Below are 17843 nucleotides of genomic sequence, written 5' to 3'. Positions count from 1 at the left end.
AGGCTCACCTCCCCAGTTGTTGTCCTCAGTCAGTGCTGTCAGGTCCAACCGGGGCACGTCCTCACAGCTTGTCTTCTCGCAGTCTGAGTCCGGGCCGCGCACCTCTCCGCCGACCCTACCCGCGTCACAAGTGACCAGCGACTCCTGGATCTTCATCGTCTTCAACGTCTGCACAACCATGAGAGAAAAGAAACGAGCCCTCAACAACAACAGGCTGCCTGTGAACACACTCTTTAAGTTGAGTCACACACTCCCTCAGACTAGCCCTGCCCTAATGTAGGGGGCTGCTCCCTGGCTGCGATTGGCTCCCCTGGCTGGTCAAAACATCCTCCCATCTGTCTTTAGCCGACTGCTAGAGAGCAGGAGCGGCTTCGCTCCGCCTTCTCCTTCATCCACAGGATTCCCTCGCCCCTCCCGCTCTTCTTTTCCCTCTCTCTCTTCTCTCCACGCTAGATTTCCTTGCTTTTTCTCTGGCTTGGCATGCATATATTCTCCACCCGCCCAGCTCTAGACTTGTTTGTTTAACAGCAGCAAGAGCAGAAGGGAGGGGCGGAGGGGTGTGCTGGAGACACACAGAGAGACAGAGGAACAGAGAGAGGGAGGAGGGGCGTGAAGCGAGAACAAGAAAAAGCACAAATCGTGAGCCAGCACACGTAGACTGACTGAGTGATTTTTTTTTGCCCCCCCTCCCTCCATCTCTCTCTCTCTGCACACAAAAAAATCAGATGAAGCAAAAGAACTTCGTGTAATCCACTTCCTGCATCCTGCTTCTTTTTTTTTACTCCACATTTTTACCCATCAGCCTCTCCCTCTTTTTCCTATTTTTAGATTTGAGACTATCCAAAATTCCACTTTGCTTATCCAAGATCAGAGCTGTTCTGTCAACCTTGGGTCGTACTGTAAATAATTTAGTTGAAAGGACTCACACTTGGCAGCTCATGCATTTTCAACATATCAGTTAAATCTGTCCAGGCGTGGGACCAAACTATTTTTAGGGAAAACAAATCAGGACTCACAGCTACTAGACGGCTTAAAGGAAAGAGCTGCACTGTAATGCAGTTTTGTTTTGTTTTTTGGTTAATGATAGTTGTTGTTGATGATAATGACAGATTACTGTAGGAAAGAATAATCAGTCTCAGGTATGTGCTTATGTATCCTTGTGGCTTTAGTGGAGGGCACAGGGCCCAAAACAGGGTGTTATCAAGACTCCTCAGCTGTTTTGTGGGAAACAGCTCTGACGTCATGTGAACCACAGAGGATATGACCAGGATCTAATGGTGCCTAGAGAGAACGTGCAGACTGTGACGGACAAACAGAAGAAATTCCCCCTCGACGCGCTTACCGTCACTGCTCTCAAATCAATGTACTCACAAAGTACACGCACACTCACAAACCACGCAGCGTCAGTTTATCACAGAATGAATGGCTGCTCATACACCGCCCCCCTCATACACACAAGCCTTTAAAGCGCAGTACACCATACTACAGCACATCATCTGACATGTTCTCAGTATTTCTTTACATTGTCAGACAAAGGCACTTTTGTTTGGCCCTTTGCAGCATCTGGCACATGCGTGACATGCCCAAGTATTTGTGAGTATTTATTGGCTCCAGTATCTTATCAGACGCTTTCACAGAGTCCCACAAACGGTCAGATCCACTGTGGTCTTTTAGTAAAACAACCTTCTCCTTGAATTGATGTTTGGTTAGCTTGTATGAAGCCAATCCTGTCTACTCTTTTGTTTCTTTAGTGGGCGAGTCTTCTTCTAGCTGAATAACAGGTAAACTGTTCATATTCAGAAGGAACAATTAATAAGTCTGAAACTTAACCATCATTATTTCATTTACAAAAGGCATTTTTTGAAGCAGGGTATCCTGACTTGTATTCTAGGAAAAACATTAATACAGAATAGCCACGCTCGCCCTATGAGCTCTGCAAATTAGTCCCAGTGGATGTGTTTACAACTTCAATGAAATGCAACAATCCCTGTGGTCATAAAAACAACAACATGAGAGTGGTTAAATGTAATCTGATGATCTCCTTTTTTCAGTCTCTTAAATTAAGGTGAGACCTAAATAAGACCTTTCATACATTTAATAAAATCCAACTGGGACACAAAATTGTGAAAATCCAAACAATGACTGTGTAGTTTTTCTTATCTGACCCCAAAGGAGCCAGAACGCCTTCAGCACATCACCCTTTTTCCACCCTTTTATATGTAAATGACGTTTCAGAGTCATAAACCTTCTGCTCGCTTTCAATGCCCGATTAGTTCATCCTGCTTGTTTTGGTACATTTGATTAGCTGACAGTAAAAGTACTCACAGAAATTCTGCTGTAAGGAAAACATGTTGCGACTTGTTCATTCAAACTAATTTATTACAATCACGAATTAATTTTAACTGGCTGGACTTAAAAGACTAGTCAGCTGTTTGGCAGGCAGCCAGTGCTCTAAGAAAGCTCTGTTCAAGCTTACTGTATGTATCATTTATAGTTGGCAGCAAATTGAGCATTACATGCTACCATTATCACTTTTCTCATACAAGTGTACTGTTTCGTCATAACAAAAACATCTTTCTTTAAGTACCCTCAAACACTTATTTTGAAATGAAACTTTAACTAGACTAAAAAAACAAAAACAAAAAATAAATAAAACTTGTTAGGGAAATAAGGGTTTGCTTCTGCTAGTTACCATGAGTAGCTAGTTTTCTTTACAGATGAACTGTCTCATGACTGTGACTGTTGAAAAACTGGCTTGAACCAGCCGGCACCAGGCGGGTCAACTTGTTTTCCTTACTGGTTCATGGTAAGCCTGATTACCCATGATCAACATTTCCAAGTGCATCAAGAACAATTCACTGAATGGTTGATAAGCAAATTAAATTACATCCGTGGATTGCTGGCTTGTTTAGAGAACAAAGAACCCTCCTCAAAAGTAATTTAACCAAGAAAATCCTTTTTTTGTAGTTTTTAGTAGCAGTGAGTATTGATTACTTCTATACTTGTCCCTTGTTAGTTACTGTGCTTTATGTTCCTTTTCTAAAGTGTTACCAGTGTGGCAGATGGCCGTCAGACAAATGAAGTGTGCTCTCATTCGTTTTTATCATGTAATGTGATGAGAAGCAGCAACAGCGGCGGTTCTGTTTTCTCAGAACAGCTAATCAAACTGATAAAAGAGAGATTGCTGTCATTTACTTCACATTTACTTGACACCCATTTAGCACACTGATTATTATTATTAATATTTATTACTATATTATTTATTGTTTTATTGCTTTATTATTTTGATTATTTGCTCACAGTGAATACAATCACCTCAGAATGCTCTGATGAAAAAATCATATATAAACATGATTACAGATGTTAAAGCTTAAAGTTGTCATATATCAGCACACAAACACACACACACACACACACACACACACACACACACACACACACACACACACACACACACACACACACAGAGTATATTGTTGCCCAGAACAGCCACTCTCATGATTAAAGCATGATGAGAGGTGCAGCTGGTGCTAAGGAGGGGTGAGACCGACAGCGCTATAGTGTGGGCTGTGGGTGTGTTAGTGGGGTTTAATGGGTGAGAAGGATCTTTTCAATAAAGATTAAACTGTGTTTCAATGGTTAACACACACACACACACACACACACACACACACACACACACACACACACACACACACACACACACACACACACACAGTTAATGCAGCGGTTCTCAGATATTTTAGCATGCCACACATTGGAAGGCAAAAATTTGAGGCCCCCACACCCGACAGGTTGTATTTCATCTGACTGTCACCTGTCCGCAGTCACTCTGCATCCCACCAGCAGAACTGTTGATTCCGTTGGTTTAATGCTATTAATATATTCACTAAGATCATGCACTCCTCTGTGTTTGTTTCCTCTGCGTCTCCAAGTAATGTCGAGAGAAACTCACTGACAACTAAAAGGCTAAATCCTCTCAGTATGTATAGGCTAACATGTACAACGTGCAGAACAGTATGTACTACTGTGTTTGGCACACAGTTACTGTAATGACATTGTCGCAGTCATCTTATAAGCGAATCCGGCTTCACCTGTGCACTGAGCTGGTGAGAAACACTGCAACTTTCACTTCCCACTATCAGTTTTCTTTTGCTGCTGGCACAAAATGTTTTGAAGAACTGCCAGTTAACAGGGACTCGAGCTACATCGAGACGTACACAAACTTATGGGGACAAACAAAACACCAGCACTCTAAGCTCAACAGTGCAGTGGTTAGGAATTTACAAAATGATCGTCCAGCAGTTGTGAAACAGAGGAAGTGAAATTCTTTTACTATAGCACCTAACATCTGCCTCAGTTAGTGGAATAATCTACTGATTATACTGAAAGTTATAAATTTATATCAGTGGAATAAAAACAAATTGTTGGATTTTAGAAGATGGTGACTGGCTCCCTAATATTTCTCCCAGGTAACCACGACTCGCTGAGCTATACTGCACAACTTTTAGAAACTTTTGAGGTCACCATGTAGACGGGATCAACCGTGGTTGTGTGGTGCTCAAGTGGCAACCCGGGCATTAACCACCAGCTGAGAGGATGCCGCACCAGCCTCCAGGGTTCAGCGCCATGCCGGCTCCAGATGGCCGCTCTGTGGTACAGTGCGTTGGTGATGGCAGAGCTGCGGCCCGAGCTGCGACTAAGATCCATCTGTGCTGCTCAGAAAAAGAGCCACCATATTGGTTCAGCACTCCTGACGACATGAGTCATGCTAATCATGTCATGAGTGCGCTAGTCCAGATTAGAATCGGAGACGAGCAGATGGAGAAGGTGGCTTGTTTCCTCATGTTCACACCCACGGCGCCACTAAACTTGTGTACTCAGTGTTTCAAAGAGCAGAAAGAGTAAGGATTTGTTTGTGATAACATTGATTGGGGGGGGAATCCCCTTTCACTGAAAGGCTAAAAATCTCCTTTTGTTTAAAGTGACATTTTCTGTGGAACGGTTCAGGAGTTTCAGTTCAGCAAAAGCCAATGAGTGCTGCAGCCAAAAAAACACTGATGAGTAATCACACCGGTCAAAACAAAAGCCAGTGGTTTTCACAATTTTTGTGTTGTTTTTTTTTTTAAAGTGATTTTTTAATTTCAGACACAGGCCGCAGTCGTGTAGTTGTGTATCGCTCTGTGTTAGCCTATTGATGGGCTGGGAACCTGTTTAAGGTGTACCCTGCCGCCTCGTGACCCTAAGCTGGATAAGCAGTTAAGAAAAATAATGAATGGTTGAAGCTTTGCTAAGCCCCTCCTTAGAACGCCCACAGCTTACAGAACAAGAGGAAATGTTGTAACACTGTGCCTATGGAGACGACAGATAACAGTAGATATCCTCGGATAATAGAGGAGGGTGTCTTATTTTCTTTTTTTTAAGCTAAAAATACAAACGTAGTCATGTTAGATATTTATTAAACAAAGCTGAATCTACTGATTCAGGTCAAATCAGAGTGTGTGGTGACCTTCCAAAGAGAAATGTCCATATTTCATTAACTGGACTTTTATCTAAGGGCTGAAGGGCTTTTGATTTTTTATGTTTGACTTAAATCTTCTCACCTATTCCCTAATCCCACAGTACCTCCACAGTAGACAGCCCAGTCAGCCACAATATTAAAACCACCTGCCTGATATTATGTAGCCCACTCCCCCCTTGTGTTGCCAGATCAACTCGGGACCTTTGGGGGTGTCCTTTAGTGTTTGTGGTCTTTCAGGTCATGCGGGTTGTGGGGTGAGTTTAGAGATCAGGTCAATGCCTTGGGCTTTGTGTTTGAGGGATTTTCCTGTTGGGGGAGGTTGCAGTTAACATGAGGAGTGCGCATGGTCTGCAGAAATGTTTGGAGGGGGTGGTATGTGTTAAAGCAGCATCTACGTGTATGCTAGGCCTCAGGGCTTCCCAGCAGAGCACTGAATTATCAATGTTACTCCCCTGGTTTTAATCCAGAGGCAGATGGGTGCGCATATATCGCTCCCCTTCTACATGCCCTTTCCCAGACTTTTCATCTTTTGGTAACTTTCCACTCTTTTCTTTGACCTTCTCTGTTTTTGGACTCTGCCTTTGGTTTGCTCACTTGTTTTTGCCAGCCTGCTTACTTTTCTCCCTTGTATAACAACAACCTGCTCAACAACATTGCTTTCAGTTAAGGTGAACTAGTAGAGCCTCTGTGTTCCTGACCATCTGTGTCCTGGTTTTCTCAACCGTAACGTTAAGAAGGAAAGAAGCTGAACAGCATAAACATTTACATAGGCATCTTTGCTGCCTGCTCTTATCCGATAAGGTCGTATGATATAAATGCTACAACAATCCTGACATCTTATACAGTCACAAGGAAGGCAGTAGCTTATCAATGCAAAACAAGCATTCAGGTGAAAGGTGTCTCGGCTTGCCTTAGCTAAACAGCAAAAACAAAAGGAGTTTGAAGAGGTCACCTTTTTATAAAATGTTTCTGTGTGGTTATCATCAGATCTTTCATCAGCAAACTCCTTGAACTATTAAAACCACACACATTCAAACTGTAATTAGCTAAGTGGCGTTATTTTGCGACTATTTATTTATTTTTTATTTTTTAATAGGTTTTGCTCTGATGAGCTCATCTTGTTTTTGCTTTTTATTTCATTGGACTGCTTATATAATGCTCGACAAACCTAAATATGTGATCACTGAATGTTATACCTGACGTGGGCTTACTGTTATCAGTTTGTGTCAGGGGGAGTGTGCAAAGCTGTTTTTGATACTGGTCACCTACACTTGTCGGTAAAGATGCACAAAGATTAGCAGCTCCTGCATGCTGATGCTTTAGCAGTGCAGTGTGTATCAGATGATCATCTTAGCTTAGCACTCTATCCCATTTAGCACTTAACCACAAAATCTAGCCAAGGCCATGAAGATTCTTGGGTACGCATCAATTTCGGCCTGATGATGTTTACTGCAAGAAACAAAGTCTATACTGAATTAAAACATAACTGAGAAATTTCACTTAAAACCACAAATCTGAACTTCTCATCAACCGCAGAAGTCAAATAGTCCAGAATATGCTGCTTTATAACACCTTACAGACATCTGGGAGCTGGCACCTGGCATGCAGTTCAGTGACTCTTCATCTAAAGAGCTGGCAGTCACAGAGACAGCCGTTCCCACCAACAGAGACAGATACAGTCATCTAACCGTCCAATCACAATGGTGCCACTTATCATGTATTCACCATATGTGTGTCAAGGGACTCTGTGTCATCTGTACTGTTGCGTAAGGAGGAGCCACGGAGGCTCAAAAAATAAAAACAGTCTGCTGTTATCGAATTCTGCTCACTGAGTGCGAGTGTGTAAACTCAACAAAGCTATTTTAAATGAGACGAAACAGTGCGGCTCAACTTTACATCAGCAAAAGTCACTTAAGAGCCAACTGTGAAGTCGTACTCAAGAGTCTGCAGAGATCGGGTTACTACAAGTCTGAGCCACAAGCGCCACACACCATGACCTTGCTGTGACTTTGAGAGCTTTCACACACTGCCTGAATGCTGAGTATACTAAAGTCATTTTTACAATCAGACCATTAAATAAACTATTAAAATAATTAATTACTTATTTAACATATAAAATGTGAGCTCCTCCTCACAGTCGAAAAGCTTGAATTTGAATATTTTTACTTGTTTAAAAACTGAACTGACATTAAATAACTTGCCAAAGTTGTAAAGCTCATTAATCAAATGTCCATTAACTAACTGAAGTAGCCCTCTCTCTTCTCTTTCTCTCTCAATGTGAGTTTTGGGACTAAAATACTTTTTCCTCCTCACATAAAAAAGAAGACAAATGGCAGAAAACAAAGAGTGCTGGAGTAACTTCACCTCATTAAAATACTGTAAAAATCAACTAATTCCACATTTTATTACCCAATCCTGAAAACCCACCCTTAGATATTCTATAATGTAGTTAATATATGTAGCAGTAAACTCCACTAAATAAATTCTTTTTTTATTCACAGGTACTGAAATGCCTGCTGCATTCAGCTACCACAAAACAAACCTGCTGCTTAATTTGGAATCAAGCAAAAAAAATATATTAATGGAAACAATATCCCAAATTACAGTTTTTGTGCTGTTGTGCTATGCTGTATATTTTTATATTGTTAAAACTGAGTGCGAGCTAATTGTGTTTATTAAAAAAACATAGAAAATAAACAAACAAATTATCAGAATACACTTTTTTAAACTGCCGTATTTAAAATGTTTATAAATAAGGTGGCCGACAAACATAGAACTGGTGTATGACTATCATCAAAACATTTCTGACTTGAGGTTATTTCTATTTTTTTAACTAACTTTTTTTTTTTAACTATTTTCTCTTTGTTGAAACACGGCTGTTGCTATAATCAGCCAAAGCTTCAACCTTTTTAAATCAATAATGAATTTTCTTTCCATTGAATTTAATTCCCTGCTGCCACCTATCACTTTTTGCATTGTTGTTAATGATCCGAATAAGAATCTCTGTCAGTAAGTATTTTACTACATTTTCAAAAAGTACTCAGTACTCAAGAAACCTCTGGACTCATGTATCCACATGACATCTAAAACAGATAAAAGCAGCAGCTAACTGCACTCTCATAATTGGCCTTTACGTTTGAAGGAGTGGGCAACAATTAGCTTGTATGTTGCACATTACAAGCTGGTGTCTAATGGCAGAGCACCATTAGGATGCTGCACAGCCTCCACTTAGTGATTCTTGTCAACTGCAATAGGCAATTATCTGCGGTGACTCAGAAACAAGGATGGCAGGGAGTTGAGATGAATGCTTCATTCATCATTGGTACATTAGTTTGAGAAGCTGTTTGCATGTGGTGAAGCCATGTGCACAAGGGGAAAAGAGGAATGAATTCACGATGATAATATTAATATTAATAATAATAATAAAGAAGGAGGGAAAATGTCACACTCATAAAGATGAAAAGAGACAGGGAGTACAGGGTGTGACTCACTGCGTGGGCAGCCGTGTTCTTGCTTAGCTGCATGAGAGTTGGGCTCTTTTTTGGCTTCCTGGGTTTGGGGGTTCGCTCAGCGTGACTTCTCTGGCCTTCCTGTGAGTCCACACGGCTGCTCATGTCTTCCCCCACGCTGCCTGAACTGCTGCCGCTGCTCGACGGGACGTTCTCCTTGTTGGTGTCTCCTGTGACGGAAGGCGCTCTGTTGTCAGACGAAAAGGAAAAGGGTGAGGAAATAAGACATCTGCCTTCCATCGGACTCTCTCTGCTCGCCTTGCTCGGTTTTAAATCAGATTAACAACAGATGAAATGCTTCTGGAAACCAAATGCCCAAGGTCATCCCGATGCCTTTTTTATATGTTCTCAAGCAGCTAATGTGCTGTTTAGTGTTTGTGCTAAGTCTATTTACTGTCCTGTCTTATTAACATTTTCTGCTGTTGAGACACTCCCCAAAATCCACGTGCCGCTGATCTCTCAGACTCCACCAGGTCTTCATCAACAAGGATTAGCTTCTTACTGGAATGATACCAGTTATTATGACTGCACACTAAAGCTCTCCCCACAGAACAAAACTTCACCACTGTTTACTGAAACTGAAACATCAACTGAAAGTATCATTGTAGTATCACTGCAGGAAGCCTCTGAGGTCAGGCTTCCATAATGAAAGTGGGCGCCACAATGGTGGAGTGGTTAGCATTGTTGCCTCACAGCAGGGAGGTCCCTGGTTTTGACCCTGGCCGGGGCCTTTCTGTGTGGAGTTTGCTTGTTCTCCCTGTGCTTGCGTGGGTTGCCTCCGGGTACTCCGGCTTCCTCCCACAGTCCAAAGACATACAGGCTGAGTAAACTAGTGATTTTAAATTGACCATGTATGTGAGGCAGAGGCTGTATGAATGTGTGGTTAAAGTGCTTTGAGTGGTCAGTACGGCAAGTAAATTACAATTATTTTGCTTTAAGATGATAAATGAGCAGAAGCACGATGTAGTGCTTCCACTACGAAGGCCAGTTGCACTCACTTTCTGCAGGTAACATCGATTGCCACCTTCATGATTATGCCACGCCCACGGTACCTGTTTTTTTCCCTGTGCTTCTGGCCCTCCTCCTGATGCTGCTGCTCTCTTTGGTGCCTACGTCTCTGTCTCGCTGTTGGTGTCACCCTTGAAGGGCACGGGGTCGATTCGTGTGTGTCTGAATGCTGATCCTCTAAGGGGTTCACATCAAAGAGGTGCTGCTCCACTGCTGAGCGTATGGTCCTGTCCAGAAAACTTCAGGGAGCAACACAATAAGTAGATAAGGAAATGCACCATTTTACACTCTCCACTGTTTCATAAGAGCTTTTACTTTTTCTTTTTCTTTTAAGCAGAAGTATACCTACTTTACCACATCAGGTCTGCAGTGGACGGGGGAGAGGTGGTTACTGAAAGGAAAACAAGAAGGGAAGCTTAATGCTACAGAAACAAGTGGTTACATAGGTCACTGAGCAACACTGAAAATCCCCCGAGGCTCACATTGTGGCCTTTGGTGATCAAGACATCTATGTGCATGGGTGAGTGGTAAACTCAGCTGCGTTCAGAGCTCAAGTGGATCCTTGGGGAGCAAAGTGGCTGGCTTCCATGGCTACCAGTAAGTCCAGCAGCAGAGTACATGGTCATGGACCTTTATCCTGATCCTGACTTCATTTGTTTTTTATTTTTAACACCCTCTGTTCAGTATTTTCCCATCTACAGAATCTAACTGAGAAAAAACAAGTAAATAAAAAATCTCAAACATGATCTTTTGTGACTGTAGGGTTAAGATGCAAAGAGCCATTTTCTCACATTTTATAGGTTACAAGATGAATGAGTTTTGTGCTTAAACAGCTCCTCAGTTAGCCGCTTAAAGCAATTAACATATTTTTTTAATACTAAAAGCATGAAAGGGTTTTAAGTGGTTTCTTTTTGACCTTTTTTTTTTAAACATATTTGGCTAAATGTTAGATCTTAATTATAGTAACACATTACTCGTGTGACTAAGTTGGCACAGCAAAAGAAAAATCTGCTCTCCTCAGAAGTTGCTTTGGCCTTGACCAAAGATCGACATCATGTCTGCTTTTCCTGGACTACAGCTTCCTCAACATGTATGAGGGTGACCTCAAAGAAATCTTCCATAAACAGTGGTGCTGACAGTAATAACAACTGGAAATGGGATCGCTGATGAAAGACAAGATAATAATGGCATGATGGTGTACTGTGAAGGTGACTGTGGTGGAGCTGTGTAACATGCCACAGGCATGTACTGATATTACCAAATCTATAACAAATCTATAAGGCAGGATGCCGGGCCGGGTTAAAAGCAACCCTGCTGCACTGTGTAATAGTAACAAAGTTGTAAAGTACTCACAAGTGTAAGGAATTCAAATAATTCATATAATCCACATGGGATTTTTTAAATCTTCAGTTTCTCTACTCACAAATACAAATTCCTGAAAACAAAATCACATTTCTCTTCAGTGCAGTTTCTTTTTTAAAGGAGGGAAAAACAGAAAGGGGAAGTTGTGACAGAAGCAGAAACTGAACACCTTGGTTATATCATGTTAAGAAAATCACTACCGTGTAACAAATCTGCGACAAGTTAAAGGGATGGTTGACTCAGTGGCTGACTAATGTTGGCTTTACATTAATGGTTACAAATGTTAAAGGCATAAATTCAAGTGCTGCAGACATTTTGGACATTCAATCTGTACTTAAGCCTAAAATACGACAGACGTTTCTAGAGCTGTCTACAACCTTCCAAGGCTGTGCCCCATGCAAAAGGCAGGCAGGGGTAAAAGGTGATAAGACAGTCAATGACATATTTGGTCTATGACTTGATGACTGTCATAATTCAAGAAACATTTATGGCACTCTGACTAACAAACCAAGGCCATGCTCTATGTTGCAAATATAGCACCATGACAGTAGATCCTGGCTTTTTTTAAGCTTGCGGCTGCTTACAATAAAAAAGTTGTGTACTAGTGTCTGCTCATCCTGGGCCATGACCTCAGCTTGAACTGTTTCCATGTGCTCTCCCATGAGAAAAAGATCCACATTTAGATCTACAGGAAGCTAGGAAAAATGTATTTATATCTAAATGATCCTGTAACTCAGATTCAGCTCGGGATACGATAGAGCCAACCAATGGAGTAACACATGATTATTTGTCTTCTTTTAACCTAAAAAAACTAAATATGGATCAGAAATTAAAACCATACACAGCGGGCTGTACTCCAGTTAACAATTCAGCTAAAACATTCCATCCATATTGGTTTTTAGACATTAGTCTAAACATTTAGACATTTAAGCTTAGCATCACTACCTACAAAAGATTTTGGTTCCTGAATATCTAGCAGCTGTAGTCGAGCCAAACAATCTTTTGGTTGGCACATGATATAAGAAGTCCGGCGGTTTTCTGAGGAAGATGGCATCACTTCCCAGAGAGAGTACTGCCCCACTGACTTAGTTTCAGCTAAAGAGGTAACTGTAAAACCACTTTAGTATGTGACGGGATGGCTGTCTGGTGAGTAATAAAGACAGTCTTAGTCATGAACTCTGGGAAAAAGAGACCTGAGGGGCAACACGGACGACTCGTTACATCACAAGTGTAACAGGAACATCACTGCCAGGATATGAATGGGCAAAGTTACCAAGGGTTTTTAGAAAGTACTCTAACATATAAAACTCCAAAAAGCCCAGGTAAACAACAGATTAACAAAGTGAGTGTGAAATTTCACTGCCCAGCTGTAAAAACGTACACCGAGAGTCATTTCTGTTGTTACTCTATAACTACAGCATGAGTGTTTCATCTTCAAACAAACTTGATACCGTTTGTTTTAGTTTTACTATTTTTAGCTTTACACCTGAAGAGTGATGGAGAACAAGTTGTATGTCAGCTAACAGCTGTCTTGCTCAGGTTTGTTCCAGTTACTTATGACGGAAGCAAGACGACCTTAAAGGTTTATGCAGCACCAAGGTGTGTTACACTTTAACATGCGTTCAAGTGTGACCAGTTTTTGAGCCTAAAATTAGATTGGCATTTTGTGGCTGAGGGTGGGAATTACAGGGTAACTCAATACAGCGCCCATGACTGTGTTTAAAGTGCCTGTGTATCAATAACTGAAACACAAGAGGAAGTGACAATGACGCATGAATGAAGATGTCCGTGTAGGTTGTCATTCATCCAGATCATGGTAGTCTTGAGAGCTTAAAAAGAAGGAAACTGGACTTCATTTGAGTTTGTGAAGACGTTTCACCTCTCAAGAAGGTTTCTTCACGGTGGTTCCACCCTTAACCCCCGCTGGTGGTAATGAGCCATGCCTTTTTTCACACCTCATGGGATGACTCACATGATCAATAGTGGGCCAATGACCGGTTCCAAAGGGATTAAATACCTGGGACTCGTCCACCTTTAGAAGCCTCTTGGATGAGAGGTGAAACGCCTTCACAAACTTAAAATACTAATACTAATAAATTCTTAAGAATCAATAAATTTGTTTATGAAATGTCCTTCTTTTCTGGCTGGTGAAACTGACTGACTGGCCATTCTGATGTCTGTGCAATAAATATGAAGCCACACCCCATAAAGATAGGGTCAAAAGGGCAAACATCTATGCTGGCACTGGTGACACAATACAAAGCTGTGGTTTTATCATGCATTATGGGCTCACTGTTTCTTGTCCAAACGCCGTAATCCTCGAGGTCTTATCATCCAAGAAAAATTCTTTAGCTTTCTACTTTATAGACAGGCATGAGAACAGTAGAAGTCTTCTTTATCTTGATAAAAACAAACATTATTTCATAAAATCCTAAAGAAATATAGTTCCAGGCAGACTCAAAACATTAATTTGGACTTCCAATTTTATAGCGTCTGTAAGATTTGCTGAACTTTTAAGTCTGGTCTGTGACGATATGACAGGTCTCTCATTTTAATTCCCCTATTGTGCATTTTTTTGTGCTGCTGTGTTTGTGTTTAAAAAGCCAACAGGGCAACTCTTTGTTGTAGAAAAGCTTAAGGACTGGTGAATTTAATTGCTTCACCCTGGACCCCCTAACTAAGAAAACTGCTTCGCAAATAACAGTAAGACCAAAATAATGTGTTTCTCTAGTCAGTGGCTGTTTTGGTGTTTTAAAGTCAACAGGTCTTTAAGGCGTAAAAAGTGGGAACGGAACAACTCCAAAGCTTTCCCAGCTGAAGCTTATGCCAGTTAAATCCCGGCACTGTGTAACCGGGAACGTTTGCTCAGGTAATCCAGTATTACACCACAGTCAGATGTTAGCCAGGACCTTCAGAGCCTCTGGTCAATCCACACATGAAATAAAATAAAATAAAATAAAATAAAATAAAATAAAATAAAATAAAATAAAATAAAATAAAATAAAATAAAATAAAATAAAATAAAATAAAATAAAATAAAATAAAATACATCAATCTGATATCCAGTTTGACTGGGCTTAGGTTAACCACCTAAGTGGCAGTCTGAGAGCCTTTGTATGTGACAGACTGCATGTAGACCTCAGCAGACAGCTCAGCTGTGCTTCCAACTAGATGTGTGTATGTGACAGTGTACAAGTAGGAAATGGAGTTACTCACAATGAACGTGAGCATGAATAGTAAATAAGAGGTTGCTCATGACAAGTGAGTGGGGATGGGAGTTTATAGGTGATCTGTGTCATTTAGAGAAACAACACTGCTGCAACTAAAGATTACTGTCACCATCAGTTATCTCTAAATTGTTATCCTGACTTTTAAAAGAAACAATGCTGAGAAAGGAAAATCCTCACATTTAGGAGGATAAAACTATTCAAGATTTTTTACTGGCATGAATTAATACGAGGAAGCTGTTGCAAAATATCTGCCAGCATCAAATATACTTTAAAAAAGAGTCCACGGGTGTGTTCATTATCTGTAATCAGCACATCATCTATGAACACAGTGTCTTTTGCTGTGTCCTCTACTTGGCCGGTGTTTCTGACAACGTGCTGCCTCTGCCACAATAACCAAACAGTGTTGAGCAAACTGTTGCATGTGCATGCTGCCCTGCTGCCCCTCTCACCGGCAGCTTCATTGTTTCTGACGATAATGCACTGAGGCAGCACGCAGCCACTTCCCCCACACCTCCGATCAAAAACAACACAGTCTGTCCCCATCCTGCCTGCTTTCTAACACATATACAGGAGGCCTACCTCATGTAGAAAGGAGATACTGGTCTGTCTTCATCTTGGGAGCTGAAATATGAAAACAAGCAGACTTAATTAGCGTGCAGGATGTGCAAAGTCCTGTGAGATCAAAACATTACATTTCCCCACACAACAGTAGATTTCCCTGCAGCTAAAAAAAGGACATGCACAAGACTGGCTTTTGTCTCCAGAATAATGGCCATGCAGTGCTACAGATCAGTGCCTTTGTGGAACTTGTCTCGGGTAATTATTATGAACCAAGAGAACTATGTGCTGCTCTGGAATATAGGCTGGGCTGCTACTGCTGCTGCTGCATGTATGCCAGAAACACATGATGAAATTATGCAACAATAAGAGGAACTCAATCTTGGCACTAATATTGAGGTTGCTTAACTTTTTCATATCCTGGTTAAAAAATTTCACAATTGCCTGGTTTTGTTTGCCTAAGCAGAGCTCAGTTCTTTATTATCTGAGACAAGGAAAGAAAAAAAAGATTGGTACAAATACGTGACCTGTTGTAATATTAAACCTTTAAAAAATCAAAAAGTGCTGACAGATCTCAATAAGCTTTCTGTATGTTCATTACATTTAGTATGAATGAGGCATGTTAAATAAATAAAACTGACCCTGTGATTCATCAACATTGCAAATTAATCAACAATTTTCAAGACTTTATTTGGATGTTTCTGTAAGAAGATAGTAGCTGTGTAAGCAACTCTTACAGTGCTTTATATTTAGATCCAAACAAAATTTGGACAAAAGGTTTGGTTTACCAAACGCTGATAAAAAACGGAACAGCAGATAGTTTTGTAAGCTTTGGTACTCCAACTGCTTCATAAAATATACCAGTGCAGGCTTTCACTTTGATTTCAAAACAATCAGGTAATTAACTGCACAGAGAGTCAGGGAGAAAACAATGAGTCACTACTTTTACCATCTGATCATCTAATCTAAGTTTGGACAAATATGGTTGTTAAAAGCAGGGCACTTGACCTCAGCAGTGTTTACTATGTTTACTCTTTGGGCTTGGATTTCAACATCTTGCTCAAGGGCATTTGGGAATTTGCAGGACAACTGCTAACCCGCTCTGCATCTTACTCACAGCTGCTCTAAACAAACAATTGGCCCATAAAATATGGTATTTGTATTCTACTCAGCTCTGTAAAAGGAGTATATTGTATGTACGTTACACTATTTATAGTATACTTACACTTTAATTACCCGAACCTGTAATAACTAGAGCACTTTTGTACTTTTGCTGCTAGTTAGAAGTCAAGCTGTCTCTCTCGGTGTTAACAATCATTATTAGATACAACATTGCAATAATATAATCTAATATGGTAATCTGACATTTAATAGGAAAACTAATTGTTGAACTAATTAGTATTAAAATATTGATATAAACATAACCCTTCAACTTGCTGAGTGGTTTTTATTAAAAAAAAAATCACGTGCATGCACGCTTCTCCAAAAAAAAAAGAAAACTAAACAAAACAAAAAATCTCAGTTTGTGTGGGAAGGAAAACAAAGATGGCAGTCTACACAACCGACAGGTTTAATATGAGCATTATTTTGAATTTACAGTGCAAAGAAACGATAATGTGATAGTAAAATAAAAGATAAAGATTTAAGATGTGTCCATGCTCTCCTTGTGCATGAATACGTCAAGTTCAATGTTTTATTTTTAGAGCTGCGTCCACACAGGAAGCAATTTGCAGTGATGTGGTGACCACAGACAGAAGAAAGTGACTGATATTTGGCAACTCCAAGCGACAACGGGCAAAACAACTGCTAGCCATGTAAAGCAACCAAAGCCTGGAATGTCAGCTAATTATCAACTGCCAGCTTCACAGTCATGTGTAACAAGCGCACTGCTTCAATGTGCGGACGTAGCTGTAGTTACCTGACAGTACATCTCGGGCGATGTTACACAGTAGCATGAATGTCATGCAGTAAATAGTATTATAATGTTACTTTACATAGGAAGTAAATCAATACTATAAAAAGAAAGAAGTAATGTGCGTGGTGAACCCAACACTAATCTCTCCAGCAAAAGTTCCCTATCCTTAGATTGAAAGGTTTAAAGCAAACTGATCAAACATACTCGTTTGAATGATTATATATCTCAATATGAGTGTCAGATACATAAAAACATGAACCCTATGACATCAAACTGAAACAAGCACAGTTAGTCAGCAGCTTGCACATGTTATTGTGGATCAGATTCACTCAATATTTAGTACTCTACTGCTTTGCTACGTGATGTTCCTGCAATTGGCTTACTGTAAGCAGCGGGCATGTTGACGTGAGGGTGGACCACTTTGGCCATCCGGGCAGCACATCAACAAGTTCAAAACAAAGGATTTAGGTTTCAAGTCAGGCACGATCAAATTGGGTCAAAGTTTACTGAGCTTCAAAAGTCTTCTTAAATTGCCCAATGTACGGAAAATGTGCATACGCTCCTTGTTTTAGTGAAGGGATACTTCAACTACATAACTCTTCCAAATTGTTTTGCAGCTTTACGGGTGAATTTTTTTCTCCCCCACATCCGCATGTTCTTAGCGGGTGTTACACAGTCTGGCAAGCGTATTAAAATAGTGCGTGCCGTCACTGCCGCTGTGAATTGCAAAAGAAAAAAGC

At 40.6% G+C, this 17843-nt stretch overlaps 1 protein-coding gene across 5 annotated transcripts in view; it reads right to left on the bottom strand.

The window, feature by feature from the left end:
- Nucleotides 1–17843, bottom strand: part of fam13a (family with sequence similarity 13 member A) — a 50864-nt gene that overhangs the window by 9241 nt on the left and 23780 nt on the right. For all 5 annotated transcript variants that reach the window (XM_039613351.1, XM_039613353.1, XM_039613354.1 and 2 more), the window contains exons 9-13: nucleotides 15210–15251; nucleotides 10388–10429; nucleotides 10083–10277; nucleotides 9013–9217; nucleotides 9–168 (exon numbers count right to left, since the gene is read on the bottom strand). In XM_039613351.1, the coding sequence (XP_039469285.1) occupies nucleotides 9–168; nucleotides 9013–9217; nucleotides 10083–10277; nucleotides 10388–10429; nucleotides 15210–15251 (644 nt within the window). The remainder of the gene's footprint in view (nucleotides 1–8; nucleotides 169–9012; nucleotides 9218–10082; nucleotides 10278–10387; nucleotides 10430–15209; nucleotides 15252–17843) is intronic.

Source organism: Oreochromis aureus, linkage group 6 (assembly GCF_013358895.1).
Source record: "Oreochromis aureus strain Israel breed Guangdong linkage group 6, ZZ_aureus, whole genome shotgun sequence".
Taxonomy (NCBI): domain Eukaryota; kingdom Metazoa; phylum Chordata; class Actinopteri; order Cichliformes; family Cichlidae; genus Oreochromis; species Oreochromis aureus.
The sequence above is the reverse complement of the archived record's forward strand: the minus strand, read 5'-3'. Positions and strand labels throughout refer to the sequence as shown.